The sequence below is a fragment of the Cornus florida genome, unplaced genomic scaffold, assembly GCF_030987335.1.
Source record: "Cornus florida cultivar Cherokee Brave unplaced genomic scaffold, ASM3098733v1 CherokeeBrave_3.0.0_Hap2_Chr10, whole genome shotgun sequence".
Classification (NCBI taxonomy): Eukaryota; Viridiplantae; Streptophyta; class Magnoliopsida; order Cornales; family Cornaceae; genus Cornus; species Cornus florida.
The window spans coordinates 116,621,235-116,638,469 of NW_026775580.1; the positions used below are offsets into that span (position 1 = coordinate 116,621,235).

Genomic DNA, 17,235 nt, shown 5'->3' on the forward strand with positions numbered 1-17,235 from the left:
CCTCAACAGCTAATTGAAAGCTAATTATCTGAACTATTCTTGCCACGTCGTATTGCTGAGGCCTATACACTTTTGTCATTGTTTGACTGTTACACAATACTCGAAACCACTGGGGCATAAGAAAGTGAATCCGCATATGAATTTAACAATAATGCTTCATTTGAAAGGATGGAAGAGGGATGGAGGAATATTGAACGGAAGAAATAAACTTTCTTTGTTTGGTAGGGAGAAGGTAAGGAGAGAAGAAAAAAGTGGATGGATGAATTATTCGGGAGCAAATCTTCTAAAGTCATTCTGTCCTATTGTCCCATGTGGTGCACATTACTTGGCCTATATTTGGCCACGTCCTTAGTTGTTTAAGTGCTATTGAGATAGCATTTGGATGACAATAATTAAAATAGGATTCGTTCAACGTGAAGTGGCTATACGTCGATCGGTTGGGAGCTTTCGGTCGACGTCTGGTCCTTAGGCGTCGATCGGTATCTTTAATTTTTTGAACTAGATTTATGTGTGACATTAGTTATTCAGCACAATGTGAATATACCTTATTTTGACAGTGAATGTGGTGAGTGTAAGAATTAATATTAAACTTTGCTAAGTTTTTTTTTTATAAATGTCAAATAATAACATATGAATACATTTATGTGTAATTGCTGCATACATTTAATATCAAATAATAACATAAATAATATTTTGAATTAAGTTATATTTATGTATGACATTATTTAGTTAGCATTACGTGAATATCTTATTTAAATGATGAAGGTGGTGGTGAAAGAGTAAGCTACTTTGTGTAATTATCGCATCCAAACGCAGTCTCAATGGCACTTAAACAAATGAGGACGTAACCAAATATAGGCCAAGTAATGTGCACCGCATGGGACAGGGCAAAGTGACTTTGAAAGATTCGTGCCCGGGTCATTCTTCCTCTCACAAATTTTCAACGGACAAGACTATTATAAAAAAATTTAAATTATAAAATTTTCTTTTCTCTTCTTACTTAATAAACAAAATAATGTGTAATCTTATTATCTTTTCTTCCATCCAACCAAACAGAAAGAGAGAATGATACATCTCTTCCTAATGTTGTGTTTAGTTATATGAAAATAAGTTTTAAAAGAAAAGAAATAGAAAATAAAAGAAAAATGAAATGAATGAAAAGAAAAGTTATTTTCAAGAAAAATGTAAGAAAATATTAATTTGTTATTTTGGATAGCATGAAAGTGAAAATAAAGCGATTGAACATACCAAAATTATCCTTATAATTTTAAATACTAAAAAATAAATGAATTTGTATTTAATGATGTCTATTTTTAGCAAAGAAATAGTAATATAATGGATTATTAAATTTAATAACATAATTATTTATATTTAAAATAAGACTTTATAATATTTTGTTAGGTAGAAGTAGAACTAATTATTAGTTTAAGAGAAACGAAACTTAAGAAAAACACGGAGATGTACTGATGCAATAACAAATTTTTTAGAGACATTTGATTGTATGTTATTGTTGCTAATTACATACGAACTTGTGAGAAAACAAAGAAAAGTGAAAAAAAAATAATAAAAAAATAAAGTTATTTTGCAAGAACTTACATCTTAGAAATTCAATAAAAAGATAAAGAAAGAAATTATTTTGCATGATTAAGATAATGCATAAAATAAGAATATCAAATAAAAAGATTTCTTGTGTTTCGTGAGGAAAGATTTTGAAAGGAAATAGGCAAGTATGAAATTTTCCATTTATCCAAACTCCAAAAAAAACATAAAAAATAAAAATTCTTTCCGCCTAATTTTAGGCAAGTATGAGATTAATAGGGTATCTCACTAAGCTCTTCTTCTTTACCTTTCACCTAATTTTCTTCCTCTTAAGAAGCGGAGCATAAAGTAAATATGAGTAAACCAAATTGAATTAAGCTTTCTTTTATTTATTTATTTTGTCGTGGAGTACGAGTCCCCATCATCCGTGTGATTGAATTGAATGGGGTCCCCGGGGTTTGACCCAATTTCTCAAATAGTGGAGTATATGGTCATTTTTAACATTTTCAACAGACAGACGACGACAATGACGATGACTAAAATCTATAAGTAGTAATAGTAAATTAAAAAAAAAAAAAAAAAGAAAAAGAAAAGAAAAGGGTGTAATGTCACGACATGACTACCACTACAGAGCTTCAGATCCCAGATCTGACACTCATTTAGGGAGTACTAGTCCTAATTAGGGCTTTGTGGTACGAGCAGTAGATGTCAGTTGCATCTCTACTCTTTTAGAGAGAGAGAGAGAGAGAGACAAAAACTGTCGGTTTGCAGCGGCAACTGCCATGGAGTTGAAGAAACAGAAGCTTGTGAGGTATGTAAAATCCAATATTTTCCTTCGTCTTTACCACTATATTTTTCTTCAATTTCTGTTTGGTCGATGACAAAAGGTAGGAAAGTAAAACGAATCAAATTTTGAAACTTCCATTATTGCCGACCTGAGGGGGAAAAAAAAAACTTTACTTTGCTAAGCCTAATGCTAAAATCTCAATATTTTGGTCGTTTTCCTTTGGCTTCATATTCTCTGCAACTAATCTGAGGGACCGGAGAAAATGCAGCAGAAGGGAAGAAATCGAGATACTGAATCTCAGAATTCAGTTATTCTCACTCGATTGAGCATATACTCACACTACAGGACACCACTGACCAAAATATTTAGGAATTTATCTTATTTTCTTTACCAGAAAGAAAGGTGGATTTGAAAATTTTCTGCTAAAAAAAATTGTATGTGTTGCAAAATTTAGGTTTTATTCTGATGGAAAGCAACTAAAAGATGCTTTATGGGGAAGAAGTGATCCCTCGCACCAAGATAAGTCATCTTCTGGATACAAGGTTCCGTCTTCCATGCTGAAAAATGATGGTGGATTTGTGGGTAGAGGTAAAATCTCTGGAACTTCCAAATTTGGATGGTCTAAGGTTTTTCTGGAGGACCAACAGACGTGGCGCAAGCGTATACTTGATCCGGGTGGTGAGATTGTGTTGCAATGGAACAGGGTTTTCATTGTCGCTTGCTTGGTTGCACTTTTCATCGACCCACTCTATTTTTACCTGCCTAGTATAGGGGGGAGTAAGGACTTTTGGTGTGTGAAGACAGACCTCAATCTGAGAATCATAGTCACCTGTTTTCGGACTGTTGCAGATTTTTTCTATCTGTTGCATGTCATTATTAAATTTAGGACGGCTTATGTAGCACCAAGCTCAAGGGTTTTTGGGAGGGGTGAACTTGTCATGGACCCCAAGAAGATTGCAAGAAGATATATAAGATCGGACTTCTTCATTGATTTGATTGCCACGCTGCCTCTCCCTCAGGTACTTTCTCTTCCACTACTAACATCTCTTGTAAACATATTACAAGCAATATTTTCTGGTTGAATTTCTTTACTGGAAATTAAAGTCATGTATGAAGCAAAGATAAGAAGATCAATCTAGATTACTCAATAACCATAAATATTGCCTTTTCTAAAGCGTGACTGTGCTTGGGAAATAACCAAGCAGCTATAGGTATTGGGGGCTCTGTATGATTCAGTTCCTTCGTTCATCTGTTTTCAAGTTTAGCTTAAATGGGTGTATGCAAATTTCAGTGATGACTTTCAAGTGTGCCAGACTGGTTATTAGTTGTCTAGGGATGGTTGGAAAGTTTTGCCCCATTTGATCGAACATGGGGAGTAAGTCTCTCCAAAGTGTCCATGTGGGGGGTATTTTTCATTCTTTAGAAAAGAAGGGCTTGACTGTTTTTATGCTCTTGGGTTGAACCTAATTAAAGATGTTTTAGGCTGATGAAAAGTACCTGTGAGGGTGAATCCAGGCAATGACAAATTTGTCTTGTCCTCTTTTCAATTTCTTAAATAAAGTTGGGTTTTATCTGTTGTCTAAAATGCAAAGCTTTTCCTGTTGTGTTGAGGGGGGACTGTCAAATATTGTTGTTGAGTGTGACCCGACTCTATTGTAGAGAGCAGTTCCTTGAGCCTTGTAATGTAGTACATATTGATCAAAGACAAATGCTGGTTAAGGCTCCTTTTTCCGCTGCCGTCATTTATACAAGGTGATTCATTGGTTGACAATAGTGTTAACTATGATCTTGATGAAATGAATATTCTATATTTCCGCGGATAGTTTAATTCCTTCTAACGTTCAAAAACGTATCAAGTTGGGTAATCAGCCCCATTTACATCCTCTCAAGGTAATTTATTATCTTTTAAAAAGAATATAATTTCTATGTTTTTCCTAAGATTAAAATTGTATTTCAAGCATTCCCTAGGAGGTCAGGCTTATAGTTCCTCTACTGCTTATACTAATTTTTGTTTTGGTTTATAGAATTGTTAGGGTGCTGACTTTTGAGTGAAACCCCACTACTGATACCTTGGTTATGCTTCCTTGGGATGGTGGATTGGAAGTTAGAAATTTGAGAGGAAAATTTGTCTATTTTTTTTTTTTCACTTTTCCTTTCCTTTGTTGTTGTTGTTGTTTTCCACTCTTTCTACGTACAAAAACTGATTTTAAAGAAAAAGAGAGTTAGAATTTTACTGCCTTTTACCAACAAGCATTTCTCTCAAGTGGTATCTCTTACTCCTTCCAAATGGAAGGTTGAGGATTCAAGTTCCCTTGGCAGCAAACTGGGTGTGTGAGTAACTTATCTATTAATAAAAAAATAAAAGTCACTGCTTTTAGTTGAAACCTGTATTGCACCAAGGAGAAAATGTAAAGTGCGCGAAAAGTCCAAAGAGCAGAAGGAAAGCAAGCAAGAACGCAAATCAAAAAAGCCTTTTGTAGAGGAATAGGAACCGAACTGTCTCACGGTTGTGTTACTGTACAGATTCAATCTTCCAAACTTTCCGCCCCCACTACTGCCATCTAATCCATGCAGAAAGGCCCAAAGCCACTGCCTGGCATCAAAGAGTAGGGTGGGAATGTAGATATAGTTAGTTAATCAGTATCAAAATAATCTGTACGTGTAGTTTGTTCTTTATATCTATTGCTAGACTTTACACGATGAGTTAAACACTTATTATTACTCATATTTCTAAAGAATCTATGAAAGGTTGTTTCATCTTTACCATTTTATGTTCACGAGCTTACTAGGACAGAAAAAGATTGTTGATTAAATATGTATACTGCAGATTGTCATCTGGTTCATTATACCGGCAACAAGAAGTCCAAGAGCTGATCATAATAACAATGCCCTTGCGCTGATTGTTCTACTCCAATATGTTCCCAGGCTATATCTGATTTTCCCATTAAGTTCCCAAATTATTAAAGCAACTGGAGTCGTCACAAAAACAGCTTGGGCAGGGGCTGCATATAATTTGCTATTGTATATGTTGGCTAGCCATGTACGTAACTTTGAATTACTTTCTTTTTTATTATAAAAATTTCCGGTATGTACTTTTAACCAATTTAGTTTTAATCTCTCTGTGAGGGGTAGTCAATTGCTGACATTCTTCATTATTCAATATTACTTTTTCATTTCTAGGTAAATTTTAATGATTCAACATTGTCCTTTTAGGTTTTAGGGGCAGCATGGTATTTGCTGTCAGTTGACCGCTACATGTCATGTTGGAAATCACTTTGCAAAAAGGAATCTGGCCCTACAAAATGCTTCCTTAACTATTTGGATTGTGATACATTTGACCATGTTGGTCGCAAGACTTGGGCAAATAGTACAAATGTGTTTAAGAGTTGTGACCCTGACAATGATGGTATCAGTTTCAACTATGGCATATTTGAGAATGCAGTCACCAAAAGTGTTGTCTCCTCAAATTTTCTCGAAAAGTACTTTTATTGTCTATGGTGGGGCCTACAGAACTTGAGGTATGCTTTCTCCCAATTTTTATCACTTCTAAACAGTAATGATGGCTGTTGTTTTAATGTTATTATTTTGTTACTGTTGGGGGTTCTACATTGCTTGTCAAAGTGTTGCTCTAGGCAGACTTGAACAAGGAACGTGATTCATCCTTAAAAACTGCAATTTGGACAACAATTGCTAGAATATGTGTTGTATCAATATGGCAGGCATTGTTACATTCCAACACAAAGTAGGGAATATCTAATCGTACAAATGGTAACTGCTATAACAAGAAATATACAATTTCACAACAATGACCCAGGTTGACCAAAATATGAAGGAACTTATGGGGCTCCCACTCTGTAATCCCTTGCTATCACATCAGCTTACCTGTTGTTGCTTGCTTACTCAATAGTCTTTCTGCCTTTTCTCTTTCCTTCATAGAGGTGTCAAATAATTAGATATGAGATTCCAACATTGTAATTTTATTTTAAACCAATAAATTTGTTATCACTGCAAAATGTTTCTATATCCATGACTGTTGGACACCTAATTAGGTGAGTTAAATATTGCAGCAAAAGGGAATGGGGGAAACTATTTTAGTGGTTCAAATATTTGTAGTCACCCAGAATCTGAATGTTGATATGAGGTTGTGACTAATTACATGGAATATTTAGTTTTTCTTGTCAAATATAGTATATCATTATTTTGGCTTTGAATGACAAAGCATTGCTTCTGACTGCTAATTAGTCTTGTCCGTCATTTTTGGGGAGTGATGGACAAAGTATTTTTGTTTAAAAGTGAATTTTGCATCTCTAGTTTCTATAATGGTGTACAAGTGTTAGTAACTGCCATGGTTTGGTAAGTAGTGATTAATAACAAAATGTTTATTGGAGGAGCTTGGAGTTGTAAGCTTTTTTTACATATTTGATTAAACATCTATTACTAATATCATATTTTCTTTCTAGTTTTGATGAACAGTATACCATATAAAAATCCATTTGTTAGTAATTTTAATACTCTTTTTTATTTTTTTTTCTTAGTTCATATGGGCAGAATTTGTCAACAAGCACATTTATTGGAGAAACTTCATTTGCCATACTCATTGCCATCTTGGGTCTTGTTTTATTTGCACATCTGATTGGGAACATGCAGGTATTTGATTGATATAATTATTAGTGGCATTCCTTGACTTTCCCCCATTCAGTTGATATAATTATTAGTAGCATGCAATTGATATAATTATTAGTGGCATTCCTTGACTTTCCTTTGGTTCTTTTTACCAAAGTTGTTATTTATTTATTTTTCCTTCAATCTAGTACAAAACTTTTCATTCTATTTTGTATGATCAAAATCTGCTGGATCAGTGGCTTGAATCAAAACTTTTCATCCTATTTCGTATAATTTGCTAACCATCTATAAGCTTGAGTCTAATGCCTAAAGCTTAATTGTACTATTGTGTTCTGAAACATGCATTAGATTTAACACTTTAAGGCTCATCTAGATGTGAAGCTCAGTGAAATTGTGAGGTTTGAAACAGTTATTATATAGGTAAAGGTGTTTTAGGAAATCAAGAATTATGCCCAAAAGCTTGCCTTATCTTCTAGGCATGTGTCTTGTTAGAATTTGTGAATGAAAATTGTTTGATCAGTTGTCAACAGAATACGTGAAAAGGCATGTACAGTTGATATGCTTGATGTGAAGGGTTCATCCATTCTTTAACATTTTGGGAAATATGGTTGTTGCCATAACGTTGTTAAAGATGGTGATTGGCTACGTTTAGGCTGTACCTTTACCATACTGATGCATTGGACTGAACATGTGTGATCACTAGTTGGTTGTGGGATGAAAAAATGCAACTCAAAACCAACAGAAATAACCTATTCAATGTGAACCATTGCAACCTATTGGAGTGGGTGTGTCTGGTGATGAACAGACACATATAAATGGTGTGTCCAATGATGGATAGACAAATCCAATAACCAAGAGGCACCATTTTGCCTATAAATACCCCCACTTGGCTGCATAATTCATTTCGTACATTTTTCATTTTCCTCCCCCTCTCTCAACATAAACCCAAGTGGGTGTAACTTCAAGCCATAGGTGAAGTGGTCCAAGCCACTTAGACCTAAGAACAATATGGATGAGCCATTTGATTCAGATTGCACCAAATTCATTATTTATATAGTATAGATGCATTTTTTAGTCAGAGAGAGGATTACACGGTGGAGATTCGTCGTATCCACGAGTTTGAAGTGCTGCTACTGGTGGATGTAGACCGTTGTATCCTAGGAGACAAGCGTTTGAGAGTCCGTTAGTACCATGCGGGGTGTAAATTGTCTTAAGGACATAGTATCCAATACTAGCCTCGGTCAAAGTTCTTTATTTATTATTATTATTCTATTGCATTGTTTTGCATGTTTAATTAAATATAGAGTTGCATATTTAATTAATTATTTCTTAGCATATTTTAATTCTCTCATAGCATATTAGTATAAGATTTGTTATATCTTAAATGTCACATGAAGCATATATAATTTCCAACAAGTCTTGCATCTCATAAATTTAACTAAATTGAAAATATGGATCCTCTCTTTTTTTTCATAAATGGATTTTGTTTAAATAATAAAAACAAATATATACAGAAGCACAGAGGGCATTCCCTCAGAATATATGAAAACCAATGAAAAATATGGACAAAACCCCTATCCATTACAAAACTATCAAATGACTAAGTTGCAACAAAGTCACTGAGCTTAGTACTGTTAAGGTCTAAAACTTCCATCAACAAACCCCTTGCCACTGAAACTGGTTCAGTATTTGACCCGTACAGCCTTGCATTTCTCTCATGCCAGCTACCCCAAACTGCTGCAGCATACAAACATTTGAGAGGACCAGTATTGTACAAATTCCTAAACCAGTTAAAAAGATCTCCTATAGAAGAGATCTCAACAAACTTCTGCATATCCCAATGGAGAACCCCACCAAACCAATTCCAGAAAACCTAAGTAAAAGAACACTCCACAAACAGATGCATTATAGAATCAACATTCCTTTGGCAGAGAGAACATCTAGCTGCTAAAACAACACCCCTTCGTTGAAGGTTCACCGTGGAGGGAATTCTGTTAAGCATAACAAAAACAGTGGTAACAGACCATCTTGGCCTAGCCCTGCCCCAACACAAGGTAGCCCAGTTAACCTCTTGAGCTTCAGACCTACAAGAAATCCAAGCTTTTTTAAAAGAAAACACACCTCCATCCCATAGCAGTCTGTGATCAGCATTATATTTAATTGGCACCAACCCCAGATATTCTTTTAACTGGTGTAAAGCAGGCTCCTGAAACAAATTTAAATCCCAGCTTCCATTATTCATTAGACAATCCAATGAATCATTTCTGGATAAATGTAAATACCTTAACACTCTATGACCAAATCTCTGTGCAAGTGTCATCCCATCACACCATGGATCTTTTAAATTAAAAAGTTTTCCATTACCCACACTGAAACTGATGTAATTCAACACATGATCTCTAACCTCCACCAAGGCTTTCCAAATTACTGAATGGGTCACCCTTGGAATGATTGTCCAATAGTCAGAATTAGGAGTATATTTAAGTTTATACCAAGGTACCTACAGTCTTATCTTTACTTGTAAGAAAATCCCAAGCTAATACCAGCTTAGAGGCACTCTGAATGTCAACCAATTTTTTTAATCCCAGTCCCCCTTCAGCCTTACTTCTGGTGATCATATCCCAGCTAAGTAAATGCATCTTCTTTGAATGTTCAGTACTACCCCAAACAAAATTCCTACATAATCTTTGCAATTGATTAATCACAGCCACAGGGACATTGTAAATGCTGCACCAGTAGAGGAAAATAGGAGTGACAGTAGACCTGAGCAGCTCAATCTTACCTGCTACTGATAACAGCGTTGTACTCCAACACTGGATTCTGCTAGAAACCCTGTCTATTAGCCCCTGACAGTGAACCATCTTAATGCCATAAGGACACAATGGCAATCCTAAATACCTGATAGGGAATTGAGCTTCTGAACATTGCAAAACATTCAGCAGCTGCTGCTTCCTTCTCACTGCTCCTGAAAAAATTACATTACTTTTCTATTGGCTAACTTGCAGCCCTGTAGCCTCCTCAAATTGCTTGAATAAACCAGATAACACCCTAGCATTGGAGGTGGAAGCCTTACAAGCCAACAAAAGGTCATCTGCAAAGAAAATATGGCTCAAAGAAGGATGAATTTTAGCAGCAGTATGAGTAATCTTTAGATACCCTCTCTGGACTGCAGCATTAATAGTGTTGGACAAATGTTCAGTAACAAGAGTAAACAACAAAGGGGATAGAGGTCACCCTTGTCTTAATCCCCTACCTGGTTGGATAAAACCATTTGGAGATCCATTAATCAAAATATAATATCTAGTAGAAGTAAGAATAGCATAAATCCATTTGATCCACACTTCACTAAAACCATAACCTTTCAGAGCCCTCAACAAAAAACTCCAAGACACAGAATCATAAGCCTTCTTGATGTCCACCTTCAATGCCATTGAAGATATGGATCCTCCAATGCAGCAATGAGTGGTACCCCACCTCATTTTTTAAAATTTGTTTACGCAAATGCAAAATATGGTACTCTTATAATTATTATTTTCATTTTCTGTAATATGTTTACATTAATGCAAAATATGTAATGCTTAATGTACTTTGTGTTCTTGAACTTTTATTGAAACTCTCCTTTCTTCTTAAAAATCTGTCATGAGAAATTTGTTAGGAAAAAGCAATGTATAGAAAGTGAAGAATTCGTGACCTGCTAATATAATTTTATATTGATTAAGTTGACGGCAAAGATGAACTTTGTTATGAGGTCCTGAAAAACACATGAAGTGGGGGATATGGTTATAAAACAGTGTGATGCTTTGGTCAATTGACTTATGGGAAGAAAATTAAAAGGAAAATTAGGAAGATGAAGACTGGAAGGTAATGATAACAAATTGGTAGGGTTGGTAGGGTGAAGGACAGTAAGACCGTATTCCCGACAATAGGCCTAGAGGAACCATCAGCTAAAACAGTATGATATTTAATAGTTTTAAATCAGCGAAGAGAGATGATACACCAGACACGTGAGCTACCTCTGAAGTCGATGACCCAAGACGGAGAGGATTGAGCCGCACATGCAATATTACCTGAATTGGCTAGGGTAGCGATTGAAGTGTATGGAAGAGAAGTTTGTAACATCTGAATATGCTTGCTAAGCTAAGTAGTGAGTGCATAGCATCACGAGAACCAGAATCAAAAGTTACATGTCTTGAGGTAGTACAAGGCTGCAGTGACTCTGTAGTACCATCGTAGCCTGGTGCACATAATCGGGTTTGCCTTATTTCGCCCAATAATAAGGTTCAATATGATTTGTACCACCACAATGATCGCACAATCCGTTTCCACGTCCACTGGCACCATCACGAGAACCACGACCACCATAGCCACCACAAAAACTACCACGACCTCCACTGCTAGAAGCTAAGGCAGAAGACTCTAGTAGTCACAGTGGAATTCTACCCCAAAGAGGACCTCAATAATTGAGAATAGGCATTACCGGCAGTAGGTAATTTTTAGCGAGAATCTGATCTTCAAAGCCACGAAGATTAGAGTCTGAACCAGACAAAGTGAAGCAATCATAATTCCTCTCAATGACGCTTTTGTCGTTCCAAATCAGTTGTAAATGGCCAATGCTGCAATAACTGATCTCAAAAATATTTAAGAATGCTATAATGCTCAGACAGTGTCTTCTTGGACTACTTAGTGGTAAAAAAATTCTCATACAGCTCATACAACCGAGAATCATTACTTTGCTACAAAAATGACTGCAAAAGAATGCCAGACCTGCTTAGAGGAATCACAAAATTCAACTGTAGTGGCAATATGGGGTTCCATACTATGTCACAACAATCCCATAACAATAGAGTCCTCACACATCCATGTCACAACAATCCCATAACAATAGAGTCCTCACACATCCAATCGTCATACTCCCAAGCCTTATTGTCATCAGGGGAATATTCGGTTAAACACATAAATTTCCTTCACCCACGCAGGAAAACTTGCATAACATAGCCCCATGCAGGGTAATTAACTCCATTTAAATTTTTTGAGGTAATCGACTTAAGCGTATCATCATCCTCAAGGGGTTATAGTTTATCGTTAGGCATGGGCAAAATTTGAAGAAAGATTAAAAATTAATAATAATGGGATCAATACTGCAAATCCAGAGAGCAAAGTGAACTGCAAACCCAGAGAGCAAAACCTAGAAGAACAGATTAAAAAATTAGGATCAGAATTGAAACCAGAGAGCAAAGCCTGGTTGACAAGATTCAGACGCAGAATCTGAATTTATTAGTGAGTTCAAGTATGAATTCCGAATGCCCAAGCATCCAAAAACAATTTCATAAGCAAAAGTTTCCAAATGTAATCTCTAGAAACGGTAAAGGACTCAAACGACAGATAGCCTTTCGAGCCAAAAAAAACTTGTTCCAGTTTCAATTGATCGACCAATAAGCAACAATCAATATCTTCCCAGGTCTACACACACCATGTACAGACTACAGTGGATCTCAACTGAAAAAACCAAAAAAAAAAGCTCCAAAGTCTTAATCGAAACATAATGAGCCAAAAAACATGAAAAGTTTTGAAGAAAGAGAAGCCCACTCAAACAACTCCAAAATGAATCACCAAACATCACCATTATTACTAGAAAATTCAGGCGATCCAGTCTATATGGTCCTCGACATGTTAACGTCAGCGGGTCAACCCCTTCTGATGTTTTTACAACTCAATATGGATGAGTTTTGGGCTTCGATCTCCTGCTCTTATACCAAGTTGAGGTTGTGAAGTTGTGCTTCTAGGGCTAGAGAGAGGAGAGGAAGAAGAAAAGAGGAAATAATGGAAGAAAAGAATCTGATGTAGTATACATTCCACATTTCTCCTATATATATATATATATATTTATTGAGATGGCAAAATTACAGAAATGCCCTTAACCACTAACAATATTACACTAAAACCCAAACACTGACAAATCATAATATGTATGAGATGGTTGCAAACAATGGATTGTATTAGCTGATTATGTCTAAATTATTTTGTCTGCAGAATAATCTTTGGACGTATAGCCCTGTCCTGTTAGGTTAAGCTTGGTTATATTGCAACGAATTTGTCACTATGCCATGAACTCAATCTTGAGATTATAGATCATAAGTTTGTAGCCCTAGCCCTTCCTATTGTGGACAAAATAGCTCTTCTAAATACCACGTAAAACAGTAATATATAGAAGATAGGGATCATAATATGCGTGTTAGTGTCTTTGCAAACGTGATGGTGAGTCAGTGGATCATATCCTCTTGCATTGTCCAAATAAGCCATATCCAAATGCGATCCTTCGAAACATCTCCTAGGAGTCAACCACCTCCAAGACTCCAAAACTCGAAACAAGTCTCCAAAAGACATCATTTAAGGTTGTGCCCGCAATCATGGGAGTCACACCGTGTTATTAAACATCTTTACATGCATACACCCATTTTTGGCCTAAAAAGATGCTCTCAGCCAATCGTTCGTGAAAGGTCACGATCGATCGCACCTTCATGCCCCTTTTTAATGTAAAAAGATTGAATCTTTGAAAGAAAATGAGAGTTTTGAGTTAAACTTATTCAAGTTCCCCTTAAAATGGCCTGAAACAGTAAAAAAATGAATTATAGACCAGTTTGTTGCTCATTTTAGGTCCAAATTAGTTGATTCTTGAGCCTAAGTTTATCGATTTTTCGTTGGCTTTCCAATGGTACCAATCCCATTTTCAGATTCGATTCCTACTGAAGTGGTGTACGACTGTTGAAACCTCATATTTAGGTTATTTGGTATGTTTTAGGTAATGCCTGGATCTTCCAAGGGATTGATTAATGCATGGAGGGGATGCCGTGTGAGAAGTAGTGTTCGCGATTTCTGGAGGGCAGCTCCGCATTTCGTTTGGTGGTGCATTTGGAAGGAGAGGAATAGTAGAATGTTCGAAGGGAATGAGTCGTCCATGGCGACGCTGAAACTTCATATTATTCGTTCTATTTTTAGTTACGTGAAGAGTTCCTGCTCCTCTCCCGATGACTTAGTTAATTTTTTGGATTCTTTGGGTCCTTAGAACCCAGTTCGACTCTTGTTATGGGACGCGTTCCCCTTTTGAACGCTTTTTAATTGATTATTATTTATCAAAAAAAAAAATTGCTGTGTTAGTGTCTAGAAATTTGTTACCCCAACAAGAAAACCAAAAAATTTCACAGCTTTGGTTCTTGAAAATCGTATTATATAAAACTCCCCATTCTATGACAATCTGATTTAAATAGATGCACAGTTTAAAACCCTGATATGGAAGGCCTTTTGCTTATTTTTCATTTAAATTGAAATTGAAATTGGATGTGGTGTGATAGCCCAATGGTAGGGCATGTGTTGCTTGTGGTCAAAGGCCCAGGTTCTAATCCCCACTCCATCAATCAGTTTCATGCTGGTCATTCTCCCAACCTTTATAATTTCATATTTATGCTCCTTGGGTTACTTATTTTGTGAAAATATGTGTATGTATATAAAATTTTTAGCCTTTTCTCTCTTTATGTAGACATACCTGCAATCTATAACAGTGAGGCTTGAGGAATGGAGACTTAAACGAAGAGACACTGAGGAGTGGATGAGGCATCGTCAACTCCCTGAAGATTTAAGACAACGTGTTCGGCGTTTTGTTCAATATAAGTGGCTTGCAACTCGAGGAGTAGATGAAGAAACTATCCTGCGTGGATTACCTGCCGATCTTAGTCGTGATATTCAGCGTCACCTATGCTTGGACCTTGTTCGGCGTGTATGTTATTTCCCATGCATTTTGATTCTATAGAGATATAGGCTAATGGCAATTTTTTTTTTAAACCTTGGCATGAAACTCACACCCACACTTTGCCTCTATGAGGACTTGAACCCTCGCCCTTCCACTTTCAAAGGCTAATGGCATTGCTAAAGCTTCTTTTGATATTTTGCCCGTAATAATGATTTGGATGATTGTTGACATTACCCAAAAGTGACTTGCAGCATTAAAGCTATCTTGAATGGCATGTGTGAGCTCCTTTGTGAGCTTCCATGCAACCTGTCTTGTAGAAACCTTTTTTCTTATCTCAGCACAGCTTTGTTGTGTATTTCAGCCTCCTAAGAACTCATCATCATTTGCTGGATTGCTGTCAAGGGTGGCTGCTTACTCAGTACAAAGAATTTCAGCCATTAATATCCTAAGAATATTCTCCCTCTAAAATGGAAAGTGAAAATCCTGGAAGACACATCAAGATTCAACATCTCCATATTATTATCTATCAATCAAAGAAATATGTATAGCAAATGAGTTTACTACTTTTAACCTTCCTCTTTAAATATTGCCAGGTCCCATTCTTCTCACAGATGGATGATCAGCTACTTGATGCAATATGCGAGCGTCTAGTCTCATCGTTAAGCACTGAGGGGACATATATTGTTCGTGAGGGTGACCCTGTGACAGAAATGCTGTTTATTATCAGGGGAAGACTAGAGAGCTCTACTACAAATGGTGGCCGGACTGGTTTCTTCAATTCCATTACATTGAGACCTGGAGACTTTTGTGGAGAGGAGCTACTGGCATGGGCTTTGCTTCCAAGATCCACTGTGAACTTGCCTTCGTCAACTAGGACAGTCAGAGCACTTGTTGAAGTGGAAGCCTTTGCATTGCGAGCTGAAGATCTCAAGTTTGTTGCCAATCAATTTAGACGCCTCCATAGCAAGAAGCTACAGCATACTTTCCGATTTTATTCCCACCATTGGAGAACATGGGCAGCTTGCTTTATACAGGCTGCTTGGAGACGGTACAAGAGGAGGAGGATGGCAAAAGATCTCACTACAATGGAGTCCTTCGTTATGGATGATAATGTGGCTAGTGGATCTGGGCTAGAGGAGGAACAGGACCATGATCTTGTGAGTTCCAGTGAGACAAAACCGAAACTTGGAGTCACAATATTGGCTTCAAGATTTGCTGCAAACACAAGGAAAGGAGCTCAGAAGATTAAAGGTGTGGGGCTGCCTAAATTACAGAAACCTGAAGAGCCCGACTTCTCTGCTGAGTCAGATGACTAAATTATTTGGATTACTAGAGAGAGGTACATATCAGCTGCAAAATGGTGAAACCTATCATCGCTTATGTGCACGAAAACAATTCCAATGAGATCTTGATGCGCAAACGCATTCATTAAGCTCCACTGTGTTATTCCACCCTGCCAATATGGGGGGAAGAAAGGAGGAAGGGGGATTGTAATTGCATTCCTCGCATAGTTATGTCCATTTTTTGTGGGTTTTGCAAGAATAGATAGAATCACTTTTCTGTGCCATGAAAATAGATAGAATCCGCTTAGTTTGTTTGTGTTTAAATCTAATGATAGGTGTGTTGTCCGACAAAGTGAATTGGCTTCTCCTATTCACGGGACAACATGATGATGAACGAATGAATTATACGCATACTTGGATTGTACTGAGAAAAAAATATATATATTAAAAATAAAAATGACTTGACTTGGGTTGGGGTGTGGTGGGGTGGGTTCAATTATTATGTGATGAGTGGGGTGGGGTGGGTTCAATTATTATGTGATGAATAATAATACCATCTTATTATGTTTAGATCTCATGCCAATAAGAATTCTCTTAATAAAATATATATTTCCCACCCCTCTACTCTACTAGCATCCCTTGACCACCCAACCCAACCTCCCATAACAAATCAATGATTCAAAAATTAATCTTTTCGTTTAGGATCAAATGCGTATCATAGAATCTTCACCCTTTTTCTACTATGTTTTTTTCATGATATTCTCTCATAAATCCACCGTATCAAACTTAAATGCTATATGTTTGAAAGTGCTAATAATTATGACATTAATGGCCCCTGAAACTTCATTTGCAGTCTATTTACTGTAAAAGTTACAAGAAGGAATTAAAATTTTCTGCAATAGCGTCATAAATACACTGGGGAATCAACTCAGTACTGATCCCTCCCCAATGCATCACGGTGTACCAACGCAGATCGGTCCTACACAAAGAGACTCAACTAGCTCGTTAAATAGCCTACTCGTTGACTGTAATTTGAAATATTACTTTCTAACCTGATTGACCCTATCAAACAAAATACAGGGTTAGTTTTCTGTGCTAAGATCTAAGTTTAATTAACATCAATTGCAGAGTTAGGGCAAAAAACTAGCCGTGTCTATAATGTGGTTATCACAAATATTACTATGCTGATGGGAGCCTGTGAACCCTAGAATCACTGATGTCATAACAAGAAGGATTACTTGTCTCTCTTTTAACCAAAT

General features: G+C 36.5%; 1 protein-coding gene across 2 annotated transcripts; it reads left to right on the top strand.

Annotated features, from left to right (window-relative positions):
- The first annotated feature begins 2,102 nt into the window (after window positions 1-2,102).
- Window positions 2,103-16,300, top strand: LOC132278399 (cyclic nucleotide-gated ion channel 17-like). 2 transcript variants are annotated; one of them, XM_059780187.1, is made up of 7 exons: window positions 2,107-2,350; window positions 2,781-3,345; window positions 5,154-5,366; window positions 5,540-5,844; window positions 6,862-6,973; window positions 14,484-14,720; window positions 15,287-16,300. In XM_059780187.1, exons 1-7 carry the CDS (start codon window positions 2,322-2,324, stop codon window positions 16,007-16,009), a joined length of 2,184 nt encoding a protein of 727 aa, XP_059636170.1. In that variant the 5' UTR covers window positions 2,107-2,321; the 3' UTR covers window positions 16,010-16,300. The 2 variants fall into 2 exon arrangements, with proteins under 2 accessions (XP_059636171.1, XP_059636170.1); XM_059780188.1 differs by lacking the exon at window positions 14,484-14,720 and having other exon boundaries at window positions 2,103-2,350.
- The last annotated feature ends 935 nt before the right edge of the window (window positions 16,301-17,235 follow it).